The sequence below is a fragment of the Erythrolamprus reginae genome, chromosome 4 (genome assembly GCF_031021105.1).
Source record: "Erythrolamprus reginae isolate rEryReg1 chromosome 4, rEryReg1.hap1, whole genome shotgun sequence".
NCBI classification, from domain to species: Eukaryota; Metazoa; Chordata; class Lepidosauria; order Squamata; family Dipsadidae; genus Erythrolamprus; species Erythrolamprus reginae.
Window position 1 is genome coordinate 37,332,262 of NC_091953.1, and position 23,806 is coordinate 37,356,067.

Here is a 23,806-nt window from a genome sequence, read left to right on the forward strand (position 1 = left end):
TATTAAGTCAAAAACAGCTTCCAGTTCAAATATAAATATTTTCTCCCTTAAAGTAAGGTATTATTCTAAAACCACAGCTTCTTTTAAATTTTCCAAGAAAAGCTTTTGTTATTCCTAGTTCCCAAACATTTCCCCACACAATTTTAGCATGTGTGACCTGCCGCTAATCCTTAGCTTCCTTATCCCCCCCCCCCCCGCTTTTTGGAAGGGATGTATTACTTTCAAAGGCAAACAATCTTTTTTGTCCCAGATTACAAATCTCTCCTTTCCTCCTGCTCAGTCTTGTTAATTCTGGACCACCTTCGGCTTCATGGCAGCCATGTTTGCTGCTGCAGCTTTGTACCATCGGCAAGGGGCTTACCAGCTCAGGCAGAGGAAATGTAGCTCCCCTCTACCCCACTGGCGGTTCCCCTTCGCTTTGCGTCCTATACTGGGAGGTTTAGGTCCGAATTCAGACCGTCAGGCATAAAGTGTTCGGAGCCGGCCCATGGAGGTCTTGGTCCTGGTTTTCAATCTCACCAAAGGAGGAACCTTCTAAACTAAACAAGATATTGATTACATCCAATATGTCACCAATTGAAAACTTGTTGATTCTAGATTACATTCCACAAGTGGCTGATTTATGGATTACATTACTCTATCCTAGTTGGGTTAATATCTTAAGTTTTCCCAAAGTTAGAAAAGAGGCTTAAATACTAAAAGATGGTATCTTATCTGTTAAAAAGACCAGTATATTTTAACTAATTTATTGTTTGAGTATTTTTTTAGTGAGTGTTCTGCACATTTTGGCACAAGTACTTTACAGATGATAAGGATAATTAATCATTGATAGAGAAGACTGCATTTTTGAATCAGGGGTTAAAAAATTCTAACTGAGCTGATTAGATTATTCTTTCTGTTAGGGAGCAAAGGAAACGGAGGAGATGACAAAAAGACAGGTAGGAAGGAGGCTGTAGAGCTGGACTATGTGAAAGGTTAGGAAAAAATCCCCACAAGCCTATTTTGTTTCAAATGTTAGATCTCTCTTTAATAAGATTGAGGAGCTGAAACTTACTACATCTCTCAGTGGTGGGTTGCTGATGGTTCAAACTGTTTGCCTGTACTGGTGGTGGTAATTTGCCCCACTCACCGAACCAGCAGAGATGGTTAGCTGTCTACACCCTCGAACCTGTTCTTCGGTCACCACAATGGTGCAAATATCCCTCTGCTCATGCACAGAGGCTTCTGCGCATGCGCAGAGGGTCATTTGCATGACAAGATGGGGGGCGCATTCAAATAAACCAAGCGGAAGTGCGAGCAAAACAGGTACTTCCGTTGCGATGTGAACCAGTAGGGAAGGTAAGTGGAACCCATCCCTATTCTCTTTGCAGAAAAACATTCGGGACTGCTGTGTTCTGGTTTTTACAGAGATCTGGCTTGACCCTACCATTCCAGGGGAGGCTATCGAATTGCAAGGATTTTCAGTTTATTGAGCGGATAGAATTATTGCCTCCGGTAAGAGCAGAAGAGTGCCTTGTGTTCACATAAATAATAATTGGAACACAAATGGATACTTACTGTTCTCCTGATCTGGAGTATTTGGCAGTGAAATGCAGCCCCTTTTATCTGCCTTGTGAGTTTAACATTGTAATAATAACTGCAGTATAATATACTGTACGATCACAGCCATGACTTACCTGTTATTATCAAATAGCAACAAGCCTATCTGGATGGAGTGTTGGTGGCAGCAGGTGATTTCAATCAAGCTAACGTAAAGACTGTCCTTCCTAAGTTCTATCAGTAATGTAGACTATCTCACTAGAGAGAAAAATACTTTAGATTAAGTATATAGTAACATCATGCATGGGAACTGCACCTGGGACATTCAGTTCATATATATTTTCTTGATCCCATCATGCAGACTTCTTGTGAAGAATCCATCGATTAAAGAAATACAAGTGTGGGTGTATCAGAGCAACTTCAAGATTGCTTTGGGAACACTGATTGGGCAATGTTTGAGGAGGACAATATTGGACAACAGTTCTGTTTTTTATCAAAAGCTGCATTGATGTTGTAACTACCTAGAGAAAAGTACACAAGCAGCTCTGGATAAATATAGAAGTGTTTCTTTTATTAAGAGCTAGAAATGCTGCTTTCCATTCTGGTCATGCACTACAGTATATCAAGGCAAGAGCTAAATTGAAAAAGGATATCAGAGACGCTAAAGCAGAGGTCTTCAAACTTGGCAACTTTAAGACTTGTGGACTTCAACTCCCAGAATTCTCCAGCCAGTTATGCTGGCTGGAGAATTCTGGGAGTTGAAGTCCACAAGTCTTAAAGTTGCCAGGTTTGGGGACCCTTGCGCTAAAGCTACGTATAGAGCAGTAGTGTGTTGTTACCAGTGCACCCCGGTGCATGCGCACCGGTAGCAGCCTTCTGCTGACATCACAAAGAGGTCACCGGTCAGTTGCCGATCTCTGGGCGCTGCCATTTCTTTTTTAAAAGTTTTAATTTTTTTCTTTTTTCCCCTACTGTGCATGCACAAATGCAGGGTTTCTGGCACTGCATGCGGTCGCCATCTTGTTTTTGGTGTTTTTATTTTTTAAAAAAATATTTGCTGATTTTTTTGCACTGCACATGTGTGTATGCAGCCATTAGCATGGCCACGTGGTGTGGGAGGAAGCTAAGCTGCAGAGAGGTAAGTTGGAACCCACCTTTTCCCTGCTCCCCAACTGAGTTGCCTCCTCCTGCCTAAGGTAAGTCGCGGTTGTACTAGGCCCCCACACCCAATCCCCACAGCTTGCTGCAACCCTTCCAAGCTGGCATAGCTGGCTAAGCCACCAAGGCCAGTGCGACTCCATTCCAGGCCTGCAGCCTAGCTTGCTGCGAGGCCTCCACCATTTCCACCGGGCTCCCTGGTGGCAGAGGGGAAGGCATGCCAGCCCCCATGAGGAGCCGACACTTGGAGCAGTTTTGGAGCGGCTTCAAGTGTGGGTTATTGCAATAGTTTTTCACCCCAAGCAGCCCAGGTGTCAGGCCGAAGTCTTCAGGTGGAGTTAGAGAGTTCAGCCTGACACAACACAAGGGGGGATGGGAGGGGTAGTGAGTAGTCAGAGGGGAAAGTTACTAGACACAACCAAAGATTCCTTTCTCCAAGCCAAGGCCACCGTTTGTTCTGCCTCAACTGAAGAGAAGAGGAAGTTGATAAGCCCCTGCACACAGACTGGCTCTTGTGATGAACCTGTGGGTGTGGGGGATGTAAGATGAACCCTAACCTAGGTGGGATTCTGGGAAGTATTCAGAATCGGAATGACATTGGCGTAGCTAACATGATTCTGTTAATAAATCAAGCTCTGATTGAGAGAATTGGACTGGGACTTGGTTTATTTCTCAAATGCTATTTGGAACGCTGACACCAGGCTTGAAAACAAACTCCAAAACTGCTTGAAGCGTCAGTTCCTCATGGGCACTTGCAAAGGAAGCACATGGGAGATTTCTTGCCTCCTGTCTTTTGGTAGGACAAACTCAAATGGAGCACAGCTGGGGAGAAAGGGAGAGAGGCTGGTGGTGGCAGTGGCTGTGTGCTTGCCTTATACCGTTTGCTGAATTGGGGGGCTTTCACCCCCTTAAGGAAAGCCTGCCGCCTGTACTGGCATGGGGGGAGGGAAGAAAGGTTCATGGAGGGTCGCTCTGCCCACCCCTAGCACCTGCCTCACCTCATCGTTCTGCCTTGAGTAGGGGCCAAGACGAGGGTAGAAGGTTCTATTTCTCTCCGCCATCCAACTAAAGATTCCTAACCTGCTATCCCATGTCAGCAGTTCCACGCCCGCACTGGCAGGCAAACTCTTTTAAGTCATGGAGGGGGGGAAGCTGGGACTGTTTTCTGCTGCCAGCCAGTGACCGGTTTACAAAGCACTGTGCTATCCTCTCTTAAGCAGTCTTCTCAATAGTGGGGCGCGCTCCCCAGCGGGGTGGGGGTGATGCCAAGGAAGGTGCATGTGACCTCAGGGAACATGCCCCCCTTCTTTTCTAAGTACGGCACATGAGCTGACTTCACTAATTTTGCTCTTTCTTAGCTGCTGTAAAGAGTGGTTAGTAGGTGCTGGCTGTGGTTGTTGAGACAGTCTGCTAAGTTCTAAGGGGCAAAGTCAGCTCCAAGTGCTTTGAGTTGAGCATGCTGGTTATCTTGGTTTGTGAAAGGACAATGCTGGAAAGGGATTTTGACCCGGACTGGCTAAAAAGGCTGTTCTCTGGGTTTTCCTGGAAAAGTGGGAAAGTGGGAGTGAAGCCAGGTCTCTAGTAGTCTGAATTGTAATAGGTTGAGAGCCGGAACACCCTCTGCTTCATCCTGGAGGCTGTAGTCCCTGTGGTCCCTCCCTCAATTTTGGCTCTCTGTGGTTTCCGTAGTGACACAACGGACTCTGGCCAAGCAGAATTGGCTCCATGGCTTCCTCAAAAGGGAGGAAGCTTTGGGTATCTCCTTGCGCCTGCCTGCTGGAAAGCATCTGAAAGAAAGTATCCTCTGCTGTTTCTCCCTTGCTTCAGGAGAAGAAGCCCCGAAACACTTCTTTCTCCACAGTTCTTTGTATGGTTTACTTCAAGTAGGGTTTATCTTTAGAAATGCGAGTTCAGTGCAACTTGGTATGGCTCCTGGCTATGGCTTCCTTTCTTATACAGGGCAGTTTCCATAAAAGAATTGGATTATTTGATTCACTTGACAGGTAGGCAGGCAGTTACAATGAAAGGCTTCCACCGATTTTTGGAAAGCTCTGGGAGCAACAAATATCTTGTGCACTTTTTTTTTTAACATGGAGTTCAAATATATGCTCTGTGTGGCAAATGTAAGCAATATATAGAATTTAAAACATTTTTTTCTTAATTTGTGGTGAACGTAATTGAAAACATTTTATACAGCCTTTTTAATGGGTCATAGAGAGGGAAAAGTATATTATTACTTATTTTTCTCTGATCTTTGGAATATTCCCATGCAGAATGTACAAGTCTATTATTTATCTATGAAACTGATAATTGAAACTGGTATGAGCCAGAGTGGCACAGCAGGTAGAGTGCTATACTGCAGGCTACTGAAGCTGACTGTAGATCTGTAGGTCAGCGGTTCAAATGTCATCACTGGCTCAAGGTTGACTCAGCCTTCCATACAAATCTAATAAATAATAATAATAATAATCCTTCCAAGATGGGTAAAATGAGAACCCGGATTGTGGGGAAAATATTGCTGGCTCTGTTAAAAAGTGATATTGCTAACATATTGTAAGCCGCTCTGAGTCTAAGCAGAAGGGTGGCATAAAAATCAAATAAATAAATAAATAAATGGTAAATAAATAAACAAATAAAATAAAATAATTCATTAGCATACATCAGCTGAAATCACATTCCCTCTCTGTGGTAGCTCCTAAGTCTGTATACCTTCATTGTTTGCCAGATCCTGAAACAGATCATTATGTTTGCATGAATTGTGAAACTAATATTCTGAATTTTCCCCACATACTTCAAATGTGAAGTTACTGTACTGATTGACTATAATAGTATTGGTGCAGTCAGAAACAGGCTACTCCTGGACTTCATTCTCTGGAGACCTGCCTGTCAAATAGATATGACATATTTATCAAAATAATTATGGAATTACTATCCACTTGATTGTTTTCTTTAGAGCTTGCATCTAGAAGATAATTAACTTTATTACATAAAACTGAAAACACTGAGGCATTGTCCTATTCAATTTTTGACATGCAAGATGAAATGCCTCAATCCTTGTTGGTTTACATTTCTGTACAAGCATGGATTCTAAAATAAATTCTGACAAAAACATAATTTAAAGCCGCTTATGGGCTGGGGAACAGATGAAGGTAATGACAAGGGGACCAAGGCCAAACTCAGATCTTTTATTGGTGTTATGGTTAAAAGGTAGTAAAGAAAGGGTCCTTTGCTTTATGGGCCCATGAGATTTAGGATCCCTTCTCTTACAACTCGGCAAACCCTATCTGTTATATCAGAGTTCCCCAACTTTTCCAGACTGGGGGACTGGAAAGTGGGGAGGGGAAAATAGATTAAATATAGATAGATGATAGATGATTAACATATAAGGAAAGGGAGGAAAGGAAGAAAGAAAAAGGAAGGAAGGAAAAAGGGAAGGGAAGGAAGTAAGAAAAAGGTAGAAAAAATTCTGACTACAATTGAGCCCAAAGTTTTGGTTGCTAAGTAAGAGCATTAAGTGAGTTTTACCACGTTTTACAAGTTGACGACTCCCACCCAGTCACATGATCATCAAGTCACTCTCACTAGGTCACATGACTGGCAAACATCACCCACAAAATAAGCCATACCCACATAGTGGTAGTAAAAATATTAGGAACCCTACCCTAGTACAGACATAGGATTGCGGTGTATATCCTGCCACAAGTCTGTGTAAACAAGACTTTAAGAACTCTAGCTGATCACATCATGGAGGCTTCAGCCAAATATCCAGATTCACTGGCCATTATTCTAGGTGATTTTAACAGAGGTAACAAGAAAAGAGGTTCCAAAACATTTTCAGCATATCAAGAGGCAAGAATACTTTAGACTGCTACACAACATTAAAGGATGCTTATCAGTCCTTACCACAAGCAGCAGTGGACCATTCCGATCATTGCATGATTCACCTTTTACGTGCTTACAGACAAAGATTTAAAGCCACAAAACCAACAATTAAATCAGCGAGGACTTGCACTGAAGAGGCAAAGTTAAAGCTAGAGGCTTGCTTTGAGTGCACAGACTGGAATATTTTTGAAGATACCTCTGCAGACCTGGATGAACTCACAGGTCAAAAAGTGGGGCATGAAAATATTTACTGATGTCTCACATCCTGGAAATAAATTGTTTTAACTCAAAATGATGCTTTAGAGTACAGTGGAACCTCGACATACGAGCAGCTCTACTTACGAGCTACTCGAGATAAGAGCTGGGAGGGGAGCGACATTTTTGTTCGCCTCCCGAGCTCACATTCGGGATACGAGCGCCAAGGAGCTGTCTCCTGAAGGCGAACGCTAACTTCCGTGTTCGGCTTCAGGAGACAGCTCCTTGGCGCTCGTACCCCGCGTGTTTTAAAAGGTTGCAGCCGGCCTGGGGGGCTTGGGGGGGTGCTGGCAAGCCCCCCAGGCCGGCTGTGACGTTTTAAAACATGCGCGCCGCTTCGCAGCTGTCTCCTGAAGCCGAACGCGGAAGTTAGCGTTCGGCTTCAGGAGACAGCTGCGAAGCGGCGCGCGTGTTTTAAAACGTCACAGCCGGCCTGGGGGGCTCGGGGGGAAGCCCCCGAGCCCCCCAGGCCGGCTGCCACGTTTTAAAACACGCGCGCCGCTTCGCAGCTGTCTCCTGAAGCCGAACGCTAACTTCCGCGTTCGGCGGCAGCGGTTTTTTTTGTTGTTGCACGGATTAATTGACTTTACATTGTTTCCTATGGGAAACAATGTTTCGTCATACGAGCGTTCCGACTTACGAGCCTCCTTCCGGAACCAATTAGTCTCGTAAGTCAGGGTTCTACTGTACTATACACCAAGACAACTAGACACAAGAATAGTTTTTTCCTGAACGCCATCTCTCTGCTAAACAAATAATTCCCCTCACCACTGTCAAACTATTCACTAAGGCTATAAGACTTTATTGTTAGTCTTCTCATTGTTCCTATCACTCATCTCCTTCCACTAATGACTGTATGACTGTAGCTTGTGGTTTGTATCCTTACGATTTATATTAATATTGATTGTTTCCTGGTTGCTTATTTGTACCCTGTGACAATCATTAAGTGTTGTACCTCATGATTTTTGACAAATGTATCTTTTCTTTTATGTACACTGAGAGCATATGCACCAAAGACAAATTCCTTGCGGGTCCAATTACACTTGGCCATTAAAGAATTCTATTCTGTTCTATTCTATTCTAGGGATAAAGTATTTACATAACTTCTCAGGTGTACACATCTTTCTATTAGCTGTATTCAAGGTCTAATCAAAAGTTTGAAATTCTTTACAGATAATGGTCATGTTACAGAAGCCTCTTGATGGTACAGTATTTATGTAATGCTGGATAACAATGAAATTGACACCTGTGGAATATGGGCAAATGTGACAGCATCTTACATGGGTGAGAAAGAGATGAGGGGATCATGTGGCCTCATTGCTCCAAAACCCATATTTTGTGCTGCTTTCTGGCACTGTTGGCTATTTTGGCATTAGTCCACAACTTTTATCAACTAGAGGTAAGTTACTTAACCCTTCCAAGAACTAGCCAAATAATTTGAAAGTTCTTTTTTCTTATCATCCAGGTCTTCCCATGATAAGTAACATAGTTTTCAGTGACTTTGAATGTGTTGCTCTGGAGTACTTTGGTAAAATGCCATGTCTTAATACATAAATACAAAATATTTAATTTAATCTATTTTTTCTTTTTGGTTAATTACACAATCTTTGAATGTTATGATTGGTTTGTTGATACTTCATAATGCTGTGCTGTTTGCATACTATATAGGCACCTGTAAGCCCAAGCCATTTAGAAGGCAAAGGCAAAGGTATGAAATTGATTAAAATCTTATCAGTTACAATTGCAGCTACCAGTTAGTTAATTATATTAACATAAATGAGCCTATTGGTATCTTAACTTGAGCATATTGGACTTTTGGGGAGACCTGGATTGCTTAGAAAAGCAACTCGAATCCATTTCTCTGCTCTGAGAGGAGGGAAAGAAATAAACAAGAAGTCAGGCACAAAAGTATGTTTACTGACTATAATGTCAAACACATAACTGAAAGATAATCTGCAACAGTGTGTAAAAATCAGAATGAATTAAATAGTACTCACAATATACTGCTAGAATCTCCAGCAACCACCTACTACATTTTGTTGGGTCTATCATTACTTCCTCTCATCTGAAGATATGTCCCCTGGCAAGTCAACCGCAATCAGTTTTGTTGACTGCAGTTTCTATTTAATTTTAGACTAATAACTTAATTTATTTTATGGAAGATATCGGCAGCTTGCTTCATTATATTTCCACTGAAACTCTTAATAATTAGCTTCATTACATTCAAAAAGAGCCATCAGAATCTCCTTTTGTGCCCCTTTGGGTGAAATCCTTTCAACTAATGTGCAATTCAGAATGCATTGTCTCTACTATAGGAATCAGTTAACACTGCATTAAGTTCCTGAAACAGAGGAATAGCTGACTGGCTGGGCCTTCAGAATGTTAAAGAAACATCACATTAATAAGCTGTCATGTGTACATTTTGGTCAAATCACTAAGCAGCATTTGCTGCTAAAATATTACTTTATGTCATCTAACTTTGGTGAAGAACAAATGTTATATGATGTTTGTAATGGAATCCATGAATATACTTTAGATACCTTACTAGTATAAAGTAAATTATATTTACTTTATAGTAAATATAATTTACTTTAAATTAAATTATATTTACTTCAAATATAATTTACTTTATACTATAAAGTAAATATTAAAGTACAGTGGAACCTCGGCTAATGACCACAATCCGTTCTGGAAAGTTGGTCAATACCCGAATTGTTGGTTATCCAAAACAATTTCCCCCATAAAGAAATAAAGGAAATATATTTAATCTGGTCCCCAGCCCCTGTTAACTCGCTAATATGGTGAACTCTCGTTTATCGCGGGTGCTCTGTTCCAGGACCACCCACGATAAACGAAAATCCACAAAATAGGATTTTTTGCTCCCCCCCCACACACATTGTCTCTCACTCCGTCCCCCTCTCTTTTCCTTCCGTGTCTCTGCCTTCCTCTCTCTCTCTCTTAAGGAATCCTCGCCAGGGGCTTCCGGAGGCTTCGCTCTGCACCCAGCAGCAAAACGTCATTTGGCAGGGACGAGGCAGGCGCACCACTGAGGCGGCTCTGGCAGCTTCCCTTCAAGTGCCGGGAACATCACACCGATTGCTCTAGGCTGCTGCCACTATCCTCATAGGGAAGCCGCTGGAGCCGTCTCAGCAGTTGCCGCCGCCGGGACTCAGTGGCGCGCCTGCCTTGTCCCTGCCAAAGCGATGCTTTGCTGATGGGTCTGGGAGCTCCTGGCGAGGATTCCCCAAGAGAGAGAGAGAGGCAGAGAGACAAGAGGTAAAGAAGAGAGGGTGGAAGTGAAGGACAATTTATTGGGGGGGAAGAAAAAAAATCTGCAATGCACTGCATGAAAACATGTGGCATTGTAAAATCGGGGGTGACTTCCCTTTTCTGTCGCTTTCTGGTCAGTCACGTGTGGGTGATGTGACTGTTCGGTATCCAAATTTTGTTCGGTATCCAGTGCAAATTTTTAACCAAATTTTTTGTTGTTATCTGAAATGTTCGCTATGGAAGGAGTTCTCTAGCCGAAATTCCACTGTATTTAATATTTACTTTATAGTAAATACAGTATACTATATTTAATATTTATACTATAAATATAAACATTGAAGTATATTTACTCTTCTAGTAAAGATACTTTACTAGAAGAGCCCTCCACTCACAACAGAATACCCTACGCAAGTAGTTACAATCCTAGGTTTAGAAAACTTAGAACTATGTCACCTTACCGTTAAACCAGAGGTAGGCAACGTTAGCTCTTCTATGACTTGTGGACTTCAACTCCCAGAATTCCTGAGCCAATCATGCTATCAGGAATTCTGGGAGTTGAAGTCCACATGTCAAAGAAGAGCCAACTTTGCCTACCCCTCCCTCAGACTATTCACTATTGACTTTTCCTAATTCCTAAGAAGTCAGTAAGGGGTGTGTATAAGTGCACCAGCGTGCCTTTCGTCCCCTGTCCTAATGTTTCTCTCTTACTAGCATCATGTATGTAAACATTGTTTATAGACATCATGGACTTCAACTTCCAGAATTCCTGAGCTAGCATGATTGTTTATATACATGATGTCCTAATGTCCTAAAGTTTATATACACAATGTCCTAATGTTTCTCTCTTACTAGCATCATGTATATAAACATTATTATATCTTTGTCTACCACCAATACATACTTGACAAAACAAATAAATAAAATAAAATAAATAAGAGTTGGCTAAGATTGGTGAATAAGGCCCCACAGGATACTAAACCCTTCCAAGTTATAAAAAATTATATTGCATCCTTCTACAGTTATAAAGCTTATTCACTAAACTTCATCATCATCTATTCATATCTATGTACTAAATTACTAAGAAATAAACTAAATGATTACTTCCTTCATTTTCTTGTCTTCGTTTATGTAGAATAAGTAAGCAGGAAATCTTGTACTATGGCTAAATATTTTACAGAATAGAAGTGCAGGTTCAGCAAGAATTCAAGTCCTTTAAAGACAATAAGGTTAAGAAATTAAAGCAAAGCTGAAAGAAATTAAAGCAAAGCTGAAAGAAAGAAAAATAGCCAGTGGCAGGGATAGAAGAAAATGATGAGATTATTTCGGTGGCTCTATCCTAATCAGATATACAAATATAACAGATACAAAGAACAATAATAACTAAGCATTTTTAATCAGCTCTGAAAATAGAAGACATTAATTCTCTCTTAATATAATAAAAGTATTAGAATTGAGTGGTGTAATGATATGTTAAATACTATGGATAAAGTATTTACATAACTATAATCCCACATACATACAACAGATGGAATAGATGTGACAATGGAATAGATAAATTTGGGTGGTATGATATTTCTTACAGACCATTCTGATTTGATGCTGATGAAAAGTGCTAATAAAATAAATATAGTAGATGTGATTTTCTTGCTACAACTCTTGTTTGAAAGAGTTTCTTTCTTTTGTAGAATCTCAATACCACAGGTTTAAAGTGGTTGGTAGAAGACAATGAATCTCAAACCTCGTTGCATACAAATAGGACACGAAGGAAGCTGTACTGTGGTTATGAGCATCAGGTTTTGTCCAAGATTGAACAAGAGGAAGAAGACTCTTTATTTGCTGCTCTACAATGGCCAAAACCTCCTAAGAACAAAGTTCCCTTTGTAAGGAGTACTGACCCTTTCCATAGCAACTTTATGATACTAAATAATGGTAATTTCAAAGTTGGTGATCAGCTGGAAGTACTTGTCCAAATGAGGGATTATGATGGAAGCCCAAAGCAATATGGTGGCGATTACCTTCAGTCAAGAATTCATTCAGCAGATCTGAAAGCAGGAGCCATTGGAAGAACTGTAGACTATCAGAATGGATCATACGGAATGTTTTTCACTTTACTTTGGCCAGGGGAGGTCACAGTATCTGTGTTCTTGGTTCATCCTAGTGAAGGAATCCAACTCCTTCAACGTTTACAAGAAGAAAAACCAGACAGGGCCTATTTTAAAAGTACATTCAAATCAGGAAGGATTTCAGAAGTTACTATATGCAATGTGTGTTTGCCTGGAGGCATGCCAGTCTGTAACTTTACAGATCGCTATACTGGAGAACCATGGTTTTGTTACAAGCCAAGAAGACTCCCCTGTGCTACTAGGATTAACCATTTTAAAGGGGGATATAAAAAGGGCCTTTTAACTTCAGAAGAGAGTAACTTTTTCCAAAGGTACTTGTTTTCTTAGTCTCTATGTTTGTTTGTTTGTTTGTTTGTTTGTTTGTTTGTTTGTTCATTCGTTTGTTCATTCGTTCATTCATTCATTTTGCTCTTAGCTTTTTAAGATGTGGGATAGTGAAAGACTCTTCTTGAATTCCTTTTACTAGGCTGCAATTTACATTCTAAATAAATGCCATACAAGCAAAACAACTGTATGGTTGTGCTATAGTCTTTCTAACTTATGTATAGTATAAAAGAGGACATTTTAGTGCCAAATTTATGCTTCATAATTGTCATCAATTCTATTATATTAGGGGTTTATTGCTGTGATTAATTTTGATAATGGTAACAATAAAACTTCTGAGCATATAAAACTCTTTAGATATATTCAGGAACCTCTTCAAGTAGGAACTTCACAGACACGGCCCAGTGAAATAAATTATTTTAGTGTAAATAATGAATAACTACCATACTGATTATGCCCTATCTCTGACACTAGGGGAAAATGACAGTCAGAAAAATCTGCTTAATCCCAATATTTTTGTATTTGAAACTTTCCCGAAACACTATCACTATTTGTTTAAAAAGAGTGAAAGTGTTTAGGGAAAGTTTCAAATCTGCCGAAGATGCTTTGTAGAAACATATTTTTCCGCAGACCTTTCTTTTTAATATAAATTTTGCTAGTGTACATGCTTTAGAAAAATAGCAAACTATTTTTGTTTCTTTGAGACCATGTATTTTTAAATAACTTTCATGACTTTTTGCATTTGGTTACTGTTAAAAGAAGCAATTACTAGCTGATGTTGTTGATAATTCTCACAGTAATGTGAGGAATACATCCAGGGGTGGGATTTAGCCAATTTGGACCGGTTTGGGTAAACCGGATGCTAATATTGCATCTGGTTCGAATCGGTAATTGCAAGGACTGGCTGACCCTGCTCAACCCACCCCACCCCTCCTAAGAGTCTCTACGTGGCCCATTTTGGATGCCAGGTAAGTACAGGGCCTGCACAGAGGCTCTGGGAAGGGGAAAAATGAGCCTTCTAGAAGTCCAGAGCTGGGCCTATTTCCAGCCTCCAGAGCCTGGGGAGGCCATATTTGAGTCAAGGCTTGAGGAAAGCATCTGGAGCCTGGGGAGGGTAAAAAATGGGCCTCCCGGAAGTCCAGATATAGGCCTGTTTCCGGCCTCTGGAGCCCAGTGGAGGATGTTTTCACTCTCCTGGAGGCTTGAGGAACAGCAGGGCTCAACTTTTTTGGCAGGAGATTTTAATATGCAATTAACAAATGGGACTGCAAATAGTAGGATGTTACATTTAAACAGACTTAATATGGTGGATCTACATGCAGATATTTTAAACAGAGCTACATATTATTCAGCAAGATATCACACATTTAGCTGCATAGACTACATATTAATGAATAGGGGAGGCAATATACAAGTTAAAAAAGTAGACATTAAAAGTATATGGATATCAGATCATGCCCCACTATTGGCAGAATTGGAAATAGGTCAGGAACGAAATCAAAGAATTTGGAGATATAATGCAGTTGTAACTGCTAGGGAACAAGATAAAGAGAAATTGCAAACAGAGTTATCAGAATATTTTAGAATTAATGATGTGGGTGGTATTAAACAATCAATTGTATGGGATGCATGTAAGGCCTTCATGAGGGGACAATGTATATGTATGGAAGCAGATATTAGGAAGAGGTGGGGTAGAGAGAGGGAAAGGAAGATAAGGGAAATAGATTTGATACAAGAGCAGTTAAGATTAACGAAAAGTAGAGATTGGAATAGTTTATTGAAATTGAAAAAGAAACAGTTGATGGTGTATGATGAGATTAAATGGAATAAGATGAGAATGGCGATGCGACAAAAAATACAGAGCTGGGGGACAAGATCAATGCAGCAAATGGCGAGATATCTGAAGAAGAGGAAAGAAAAATCATGTATTTTAGCATTGAGGGACACTAGTGGAGTGGTTAGATATGGTAATGACCAGTTAGAGGAGATAATGAGGAAATATTATGAAGATTTGTATAAAGAGGAGCAAGTGAAGATAGGAGTCCTCAAGGTTGGGAAAATAGTAAGTGAAGAAGATAAACAAATTTTGAATGCAGAAATTACACAAGATAAAATTGCTAGAGTAATTAAAGGGTTAAAACAAGCCAAAGCACCGGGCCCAGATGGGTTTACAGGGGAATTCTATAAAACTTATGTGAATGTGTTGTTGCCGCATTTGGGGAAATTGTTTAATAATATATTGTTAAATTGTGATATCATGCAGACATGGAAGCTTTCAGAAATTGTTACCGTTCCGAAGATGGGTCGAGATTTAAGAAAGCCTGGGTCTTACCGTCCGATCAGTTTGGCAAATCAGGATTATAAAATATTTATGAAAATACTGGCAAATAGATTAGAAAATATTTTACCAAAAATAATTGAAGAGGATCAATATGGATTCATGAAGGGAAGGAAAATAAGTGAACCAATTAGAAATGTAATGAATGTGATGCACCATGCTACCGCTACTAAAAGGAAATTGGGAATTTTGAAATTAGATGTTTATAAAGTGTTCGATAAAGTTAACCATAGTTATTTATATAAATTATGTAATGAATTAAATATGGGGGGAAATTTTTGTGAAACTATAAAAGAGATTTATAAAGGAAATGGAGCATATATAAGAGTGAATGGACAAAGAACGCAGAGTATTAAAATATTAAACGGCACCAAGCAGGGATGCCCTTTGTCTCCAAAATTATTCGTAATAGCAATAGAGATCTTAGCTAATAAGATAAGACAAGATAACACTTGGGCAGGATATAGAATAGGGGAATTAGAAATGAAAATAAATTTATTTGCAGATGACGCAATTATATTGACCCAGACCCCGATGGAGATGATTAAAGGTATAATAAATATTTTACAAGAGTTTAAGCAGGAATCGGGACTGTCGGTTAATATGGAAAAATCAGAGATTATGTGTTTAAATATAGATCCGAGAGAATAGATAGAAATTAGGAAAGAATCAGGGTTGAAATTAGGACTTAAAAAAATAAAATATTTGGGAATTTGGTTATTGAAAAACCCAGTGAAAATTGAAGAGATTAATTATAGATTAATATGGAGGAAAATGTTGAAACAGATGAGGAGCTGGAAAGATAAAAAGCTAAGGAGACTCTCTAAAATAAGAGCTTTAAAAATGATGATATCTCCCAAGATGATGTACCTATTTCAGGTCCTGTCAGGGGGGCTATCGGTATGTAAGGTTAAAGAGTGGGACAAAAAACTAAATTATTGGATTGAAGAAGACAAGAGACCAAGAATAAGAAAAAAGTGGTTAATTGCGAATGAAAAGGGGGGGGGATGGGGAGTTCCATGTTTGGAGCTGTATAGAGAAGCTTTTCAAATGGAAAGGTTAATGGAGTTGCAATTAGGTGAAAATAAATGGGCGAAATTGGAAAAACAGATAAACGGGATGAACAATAGAGAATTAATTTTTAGGAAGTGGAATAGGAGTGATATAGGTAAATTAATAGGCCCAATGAAAGGGACTATGGAAATTTGGAAAAAATGGCAAGGGAAAATAGGATTATATAAATCTAAACTGTCATCGCTTTATGTAATAAATAGAGAAAACGAAATTAACTTAAATAGGGTTATAGGAGAGTTGAAGGGAAGAAGGATAACTAAGATAGAACAGTTATATGAAAAGGATGGCAGGCCAAGTAGAAATCGTATAGAATGGTGGTTAGGTAAGGGAAGGTGGCTACAAATAAATGCAATATGTAAATATCTAAATGAAAGGGAGAATAAAGAAGTATTATGGCGGGAGGAGACAGGGTTAGAGAAAATAATAAGAGAAAAAAGTGAGGGGATAAAGGCGCAAGCAACTAATATATACAAACTGCTAGTGCAGTCAGATGGGGATACGATTGATGGATTGACAAAATGGTGGCAAAATGAGAATCCGAGACCAAGCTACAAGAAATAAACTGGAATCACTCTATAATATGTAAACAGATATATTGCTCTTGGGTTAAGTGGATTATACAAGAAATACCCCCAATTTGGTGGTGGGGAATGTGTGTATGTCGGGGTGGTGGGCACAATTCACAATTCACTACGCACTGTTTTATGTTGTGTGATTTTAAATTGTTAAAAATCAATAAAAAATATTTTAAAAAAAGAAAAAAAAAGGAAAGCCTCCATAGCCTGGGGGTTCTCGTCCTATTCATATTGAGATATCTATATTCAAAAGAAGACTTAATTGTGTCAGTGGCACAATAGTGTTCAAATGAAAATGCCATCTGTTTAGTGGTAAACATTTGTGAGCTTTTGTATTTAGATTTTTAAAAAAATATTTTTTTCCCCTTTCCTTTAGTGGTGTGAATATAAAAATGCCAATACTTTCCATCGGGCCTGATACTGTGATTGTAAGACCTCTGGGGAATGCAGGTGAAAGTTTTGCTTTATACTATTTAAACTTGTGCTTATGAAGTGCAGCCACCAACAGTGTTTCTGTATTATATTGAAGAGCTATGGTTAAGCATTCTATTATTGTATTTAATTTCAGGATTCCGAGTAACAGACCCAAAGCAGACGCAACACGGATATTTAATTTTTTTTAAAAAAATTACTTAACTATTATTTATTTAAGTATGAAATGGGATGGGCAGCAAATAAATAAAATAAATAAATGTGGATGGGTGGATGGATTGATGGATAAATAATTGTATATATATAATTAATATATTTACAAACATACACACACACACACACATTTTCACAGGTATATGTATGTAGATTGTTGTGAGTTCGGTCCCCCCCCCCCCCGGGTAATAATTTGAGTGTCTTCGTGATGTTTTGGCAAAATCACATTGTTGATCTTCAGGCTGAAGAGCAGCATGAAGCCAATAACTTCAGCCTGAAAATGGCCAATGTGATTTCTCCAAAACATCACGAAGACACTTAAAATATTACATGGGAAGAAAACTGAACTCACAACAATCTACATACATACATATATCTCTGTGTATGTAAGTAAGTCTAGGTATATATGAAACAAATATGTTTCTACAAAGCCCCTTTGTTCGCCTGAGCACAAAGCCGAAGACAGCAGCCTGAAAATGACAAGTGGGACCTCGTCGAAACGTCGGCAGGAGTCTATCCACTTTACATGGGAAAAGACCTGAATATGCCCAGACGTACATACCTATACCTGTGAAAATCTATGAAAACATATGTGTGGATGGATGGATATGGATAAGATTTCCAAAACACATTCTTATAAACTCTACTATGTCATCTTTAAACATACAAAAGATGGCCATCTTAAAATAATATATTTGTAATTACTAATTAGATTAAATGTAAATAATGTTACATTTTTCATGTTTATTTATTTATTTCTTTTTTGCTAGAGGCTCATATTTCAAGTAGTATACCATATTTTTTGGTGTATAAGGCACCGGTATATAAGACGTACCTAGATTTTAGAGGAAGAAAACAAGGAAAAATGTATTCTGAACCAAATGGTGCAGTATTAAATAGTAATAGTAAACTCTTCAGCCATGAGTGGGTGGGTTTTGTGGCTCACAGTGTTTTCTGTGGGAAATGTCTTCCTTCCTCCCTCCCTCCCTCTCTCCCTTCCTTCCTCTCCACTTCTCTCTTTCCCTCCCTCTATTCCCTTTCTTTCTTTGTCTCCATTTCTCCCTCTCTTTTCCCTCTGCTTCATTCTCTCCCTCCAGGTCTCTCTCATTTCTGTGTACCTCTCCCTCTCCCCCTTTTCTCTCTCATTTGTTTCTCTCTCTCTCTCCCTTTTTTGCTCTCATTTCTCTCACTTTCATTTCTGTTTTTATCTCTCCTCTCCCTTTTTCTTTCTCTTCCCTTCTCTCATTTGTTTCTCTCTTCTCCCTCTCTCATTCTCTCTCTCAATCTTTCTCTCATTTCTCTCTCCCTTCTCTCTCATTTGCCTCTATTTCCTCTACAACATTCTTTCCATCCATCATTTCCCCATTTCTCTCTCTTTCTCCTTTTCTCTCTCATTTCCTCTCCCTTTCCCCCTCTTTTTTTCTATTCCTGTCTCCTCCCTCCCATTGTGTGTGTGTGTTAATTCTTGAACCATTTCCAAAACCAGAGGAGGACTGGGTTTTTCTCTCTCTTCTTCTTTGGGTGCTTTTTGCCCCAAGATTTAAATCAAGAGTCACTTCTCTCTCTTGTTCCTCTCTTCTCTCATTCTCTGTCTCCATCATTTTCTCATTTCTTTCTTTTTCTCCCTTTTTTTCTCTCATTTCTCTTTCATTCTGTCCTGTTCATTTCTGTTTTTCTCTTTCTTCTCCCTTTCTTTTTCCTTCTTTCCCCTTTTCTCTCTCATTGGTTTGTTCTTCCTCTCCCTCATTCTTTCCCTCCATCATTTTCTCTTTCATCTTTTCTTTTTCTCACATTCCTTCCCCCTCTCCCTTTACCTCTTGTCTCTCTGCCTCCGTCTCTGTCTCTCTGTGGACCAGCCAGCAGCGGCGTGTGGAAGGGGGAAAAAGGGTGGACATAGCTCCAATCCCTTCAGTGCAGAATGAATGGAAGGGCAATTCCTTTCCCCTTCCCCTCTCGCCCCACCCGAGCATGTCTTTTCTGGAGTGTGGATGTGCGGCTTGATTCACTCAGTTTGGTGAATCGACTTTTAACCTAGCAGTCCCTGAAAAGCTCTACTGGGTGGGAAAGGGCCCTTTCTGCCATGGTAGGGAAAGGAGAACCAGAGCCCCAGAGACTTGTCTTGTCTTCTCCTCCAGTTCATGGATGTTTCTCAACTCTCTTTGAAGATCGTCCACTGCCGCCGGACTATAGGAAAGCCGCGACCACTACTGCTGACCACTGAGAAGCTGGTTAGCAGCGGCGGCAGCAGCCTTCCCTAGTCCGGCAGTGGTGGCTTCTCAATCTTCGGTGGCGGTGGTCAGCAGCGGTGGCAGCAACCTTCCCGTAATCCGGTGGTGGTGGCTTCTCACGCAGTTTGGCAGCGGCACTGGCAGCAATTCTTTCTCTGCAGCTTTCTCATGTTTTGGCCACCTTGGCAGCCAGTCGCCCAACTGCATAAAAAGCCACCGCCACCAGACTACAGGAAGGCTGCTGTCGCCGCTGCTGACTGCCACCCAATCCCCCCAGGCAACATTTGGTGTGTAAGACGCACCCAGTTTTTGATGCAATTTTTGAGGTAAAAAGATGCGAAAAATACCAAAAAATACAGTATAACTTATGACTTCATTTATGAAGGAAAACAGATGCATCTGGCATGTTGCTTTGAAAATGTATATTTAAAATATGTGTCTGTCAACTTGCTATCTGTCGTACTTATTTGTTTGTTTATTCTGCAATCATAAGATTCAGTTGAGTTTTCCATACAGATGAATATGTATACAATGACTCAAAATTTTCCATGTTTGTCCAAAAATTCACCTGGCAGTATAGTAACGATAAAATTGGAACATGGATGTTGTAGTATTTTTGTTACAAAGTAGTTTGCAAATTTTGCAGACATGATACTTAAAATTATAAAACTGCTTTTGCAAGAATCGCAAGTGATTTCTTACTTTGTTTGAAGCTACAATTTTTTTTTTATTATAAATATACTTTATTTACAAATATAATAAAAAGGAAGGAGGGAATAGGGGGAGGGGGACAAAACAAAAAGTCTGGGGTGGGGGAGAGTGGGGAAAGGAGCGGGGAGTACAAAGTCAAATCATTTATAGTAACACTGTAATACATATGAATTATAATGCACGAATTTCTTAAAAAGAGTATAGTGTTTCTTAATTTCTTAATCATTATATGTATATATATTTTTAACACAAATATCATATTTCTTAGTGTCTATAAACGTTAAAGTTATAGTAGTAAAAGGGGAAGAGGGAAAAGAGAAAGAAAAAGAGAGAAAGAAAAAATCTGCGTTTAGCGCAGACGTTTTTAGGGATGACTTTTGTTTAAAAGTAGTGTGGGTAGTATAGAAGTAATATAATGAGTATGTGTAAAGGTTAGTTGTTTTAGAGAAGGTTGATAGTCTTATGGTGTATGTTGGATTGGTTGAAAGACAGATAAAAAGAGATTTGGTATAATTTTTATTGCAAATTTAATTGGTTTTTGGTGCTCCGTTTTTAATTTGTTTTAATATTGGCTTGAGTGCTCGAGGTACTTTTAATGGTGTAATGGAGTAAGAATTTTACAATAAGTAGGGTTTTGTTTTTTTTGAGAAACCCATTTATACCAATTTTCCCATATTTCATAGTATTCTGAATCTTTTTTATTTTGTGCTTCCATTGCTGTTTTAGACATTTCAGCACATTCTATAATTTTTGTAATTATTATGAAAAAAGAGGGAAAAAGAGGGAGGCATATGATATTCTAGCTGCTGTTATAATTTGTAGGATGAGATATTTTTGTGCTTTAGTAAGGTTTTGTCTAAATATACCTAAAAGATAAAGCTCCGGTTTGAGTGGTAATTTAATTGACATGACTTGGTCGATTAGGTTTTGAATTGTTGTCCAATATTTTTGTGCAAGTGGGCATGTCCACCATGTATGGTAGTAAGTTCCCGGTTTAGTTTTGCATTTCCAACAAATCGGTGAGAAGTTACAATTTTAATGCACGGCTCCTCATTTCTATTCATTCATTCAAAATGTTCCCTTTCAGAAATGGACAGTCTAGAAAGATCTCACAACTCCGATGTATTTCCTTCTGGTTATTATTATCAAGATGAATGGCAACAAAGGACACAGTTGATTCGGCGTTTTAATAAGTCATCAGATATTACCGAATGTTTAGAGGGAAAACTTATTTACTTGTTTGGAGACTCTACAATCAGACAGTGGTTTGAATATCTGACAGAATTTGTTCCAGGTATGTTCAAATTGATTCCTTCTAAAAGAAATTGTGCCATGAAAAGTTTTGACATAAGATTACAGTATTTCACCAGTGTTTATCATTTTGGTACCAGTGTTGTTTGGTTGATATCCATGTTATTTGTTAAACTTTTGGGAGAAAAATTTGATCCCCCCCCCCCCCCCGAAGAATATCCTATTATTAGGGCATTTGACATTAGACATGTATGAAGAGAGCCCTGAAGTTTTTTATCCTATGTCGGGAACTGAGTGAGAAGTAAGTAAGTTGTGGTATCAACCTTTGACCCGGATTGCATTTAGCGTGCAATCTCAAAAGTCTCACCCATGAAACTAAAAGCTATCCCATTTGTGGGATCCAATGAAGAGAGCAGCTGTCCCACTGAACATTTTTCTTCAGGAGTCTCCAATGAATTATATCTGACAACAGATAGAATGGGCACATTTGCAGTTCTTTATTTAAAAAAACTATTAGTTCCCAGCTGCAAAAATCCAGATGGCTATTACCGTATATACTCGAGTATAAGCCGACCCGAGTATAAGCCGAGGCACCATTTTTTGGCACAAAAACTGGGAAAACTTATTGACCCGAGTATAAGCCGAGGTTAGAAAATGCAGTGGCTACTGGTAACTTATAAAAATGGAAAACAATAAAATTACATTAATTGAGACATGTTTTAGAATATTTATTTTAAAGAGGGTAAACAATATTTATTTCAAAGTGGGTAAATAAAAGCAATCTGATATTTACAATAAATTAAATAAAATTAAATAAATTAAAAAGTAAAAAAAGTAGTTCAATCAGCAACCAAGCTAAAACCTATGAGTCAAAATCCCTCAAAACAGTATTTTAGAGACTTAATTTTTCTCTCTATAATCCAATGATAAAGTAGAGAGAAGAACAAAACAATATTTTTACAAATTCAAATTGCACAATAATTTCACAAAATTCTTTTTCCCATCTAAGAATAAAAGATTTTCAGAGACATAAAAATTGCATAACATTCTACCAAACTACCCCAAGCCATGCAGCCAAGTTAATTACTGAGTAAATTTATGTACAGGATTGCATATTAAATCAACTCTTTATTCTGAGTTAAGCCTTACAGATTTCAATAGGACTTACTTACAGGCAACTGCACAGATGGACTGCAGTTTTAAGCATATCTATCAGCAAGTTCCTAAAAAACTGAGACTTATTCTGAGGTAAATCCACACAGAAATAACAACAGAGTTAAATCCAAGAGGTAAATATTAATATTATTTTAACACTAAAACTTAATGCTAAGTGAGTACAGAAATGCTAAACATCTTAAGTATTCATGAATCTCTATGGGGTAGAAGAAAGCAGCATAATGTATCTTATTTTTACAATCTACTGGCAGGCTAAAATTAGTACGATTGTATATTGCTTGTACCATAACAAATCTACAGAATGAATCCAACAAAGCCCTTAAAAAGTACTCAATTCCTTTTTCTTCTACCCTTCTTCCTTCTCTCTCTCTCTGTCTCGCTCTCTGTGTCTCTTGAGAGAGAGGGGGGAGGGAGGGGGGAACTTTATCAAAGTTCTATAGAAAGGAGACTTTGAAAAAAAGCAGAGAGAGAACTTACCTCAAAATCTAATCAGGGAATTAGTGCAGTAATTGTACAAGCTGGAAACTTTGCTGGACCCGGGGAAGGGAAGGCCGACAGGAGCTCCAAGAGGGAAGCGCCAGGTAGACGGGCAGATCTTCCTCCCCCGCCGCCGCGGGATCCGGCCGCTCCCGGCCTCTCCGCCCGCTGTGAGAAGACATGGCCGGGAGTCACTGGGGTAAGTCAAGCCGGCGACTCCGTCTGCGAGGCAGAGAAAGAAGGGCGGGCGGGAGGGAGACTTCCCGGGCGCCGCTGGCTCGGCTCAAGCGCGGAGTGACTGATGACTGAGAGAGAGAGAAAAGGAGCGCCTGCTGGGAGGGAGGGAGAGAGAGCGACCGGAGAAGGGAAGGTAGCTGGAAGGCGCCGACAGGAGCTCCAAGAGAGAAGTAAAACGGGGCTCCGAGTGACGCAGCAAAGTTGCCAGCCAACTGCTCCGACGGCGTGCGAGAGAGGAACAGACGATGGGAAGTCAGGGGGGAGGGGATTCCTGCTTCATGAGTCCCCCCCCACCTTCCCATCGTCTGTTCCTCTCTCGCACGCCGTCGGAGCAGTTGGCTGGCAACTTTGCTGCGTCACTCGGAGCCCCGTTTTACTTCTCTCTTGGAGAGCCTGTCGGCGCCTTCCAGCTACCTTCCCTTCTCCGGTCGCTCTCTCTCCCTCCCTCCCAGCAGGCGCTCCTTTTCTCTCTCTCTCAGTCATCAGTCACTCCGCGCCTGAGCCGAGCCAGCGGCGTCCGGGAAGTCTCCCTCCCGCCCGCCC

General features: G+C 39.8%; 1 protein-coding gene across 3 annotated transcripts in view; it reads left to right on the forward strand.

Annotated features, from left to right (window-relative positions):
- LOC139166486 (NXPE family member 3-like) overlaps positions 1-23,806 on the forward strand; it is a 40,064-nt gene that overhangs the window by 11,134 nt on the left and 5,124 nt on the right. For 2 of the 3 annotated variants that reach the window (XM_070750085.1, XM_070750086.1), the window contains exons 2-5: positions 8,008-8,233; positions 11,790-12,538; positions 16,915-16,988; positions 21,210-21,416. In XM_070750085.1, the coding sequence (XP_070606186.1) occupies positions 8,141-8,233; positions 11,790-12,538; positions 16,915-16,988; positions 21,210-21,416 (1,123 nt within the window). In that variant the 5' untranslated portion in view covers positions 8,008-8,140. Of the gene's footprint in view, positions 1-900; positions 939-8,007; positions 8,234-11,789; positions 12,539-16,914; positions 16,989-21,209; positions 21,417-23,806 lie in introns of those variants that run through there. The other variant, XM_070750087.1, reaches the window with a different exon arrangement.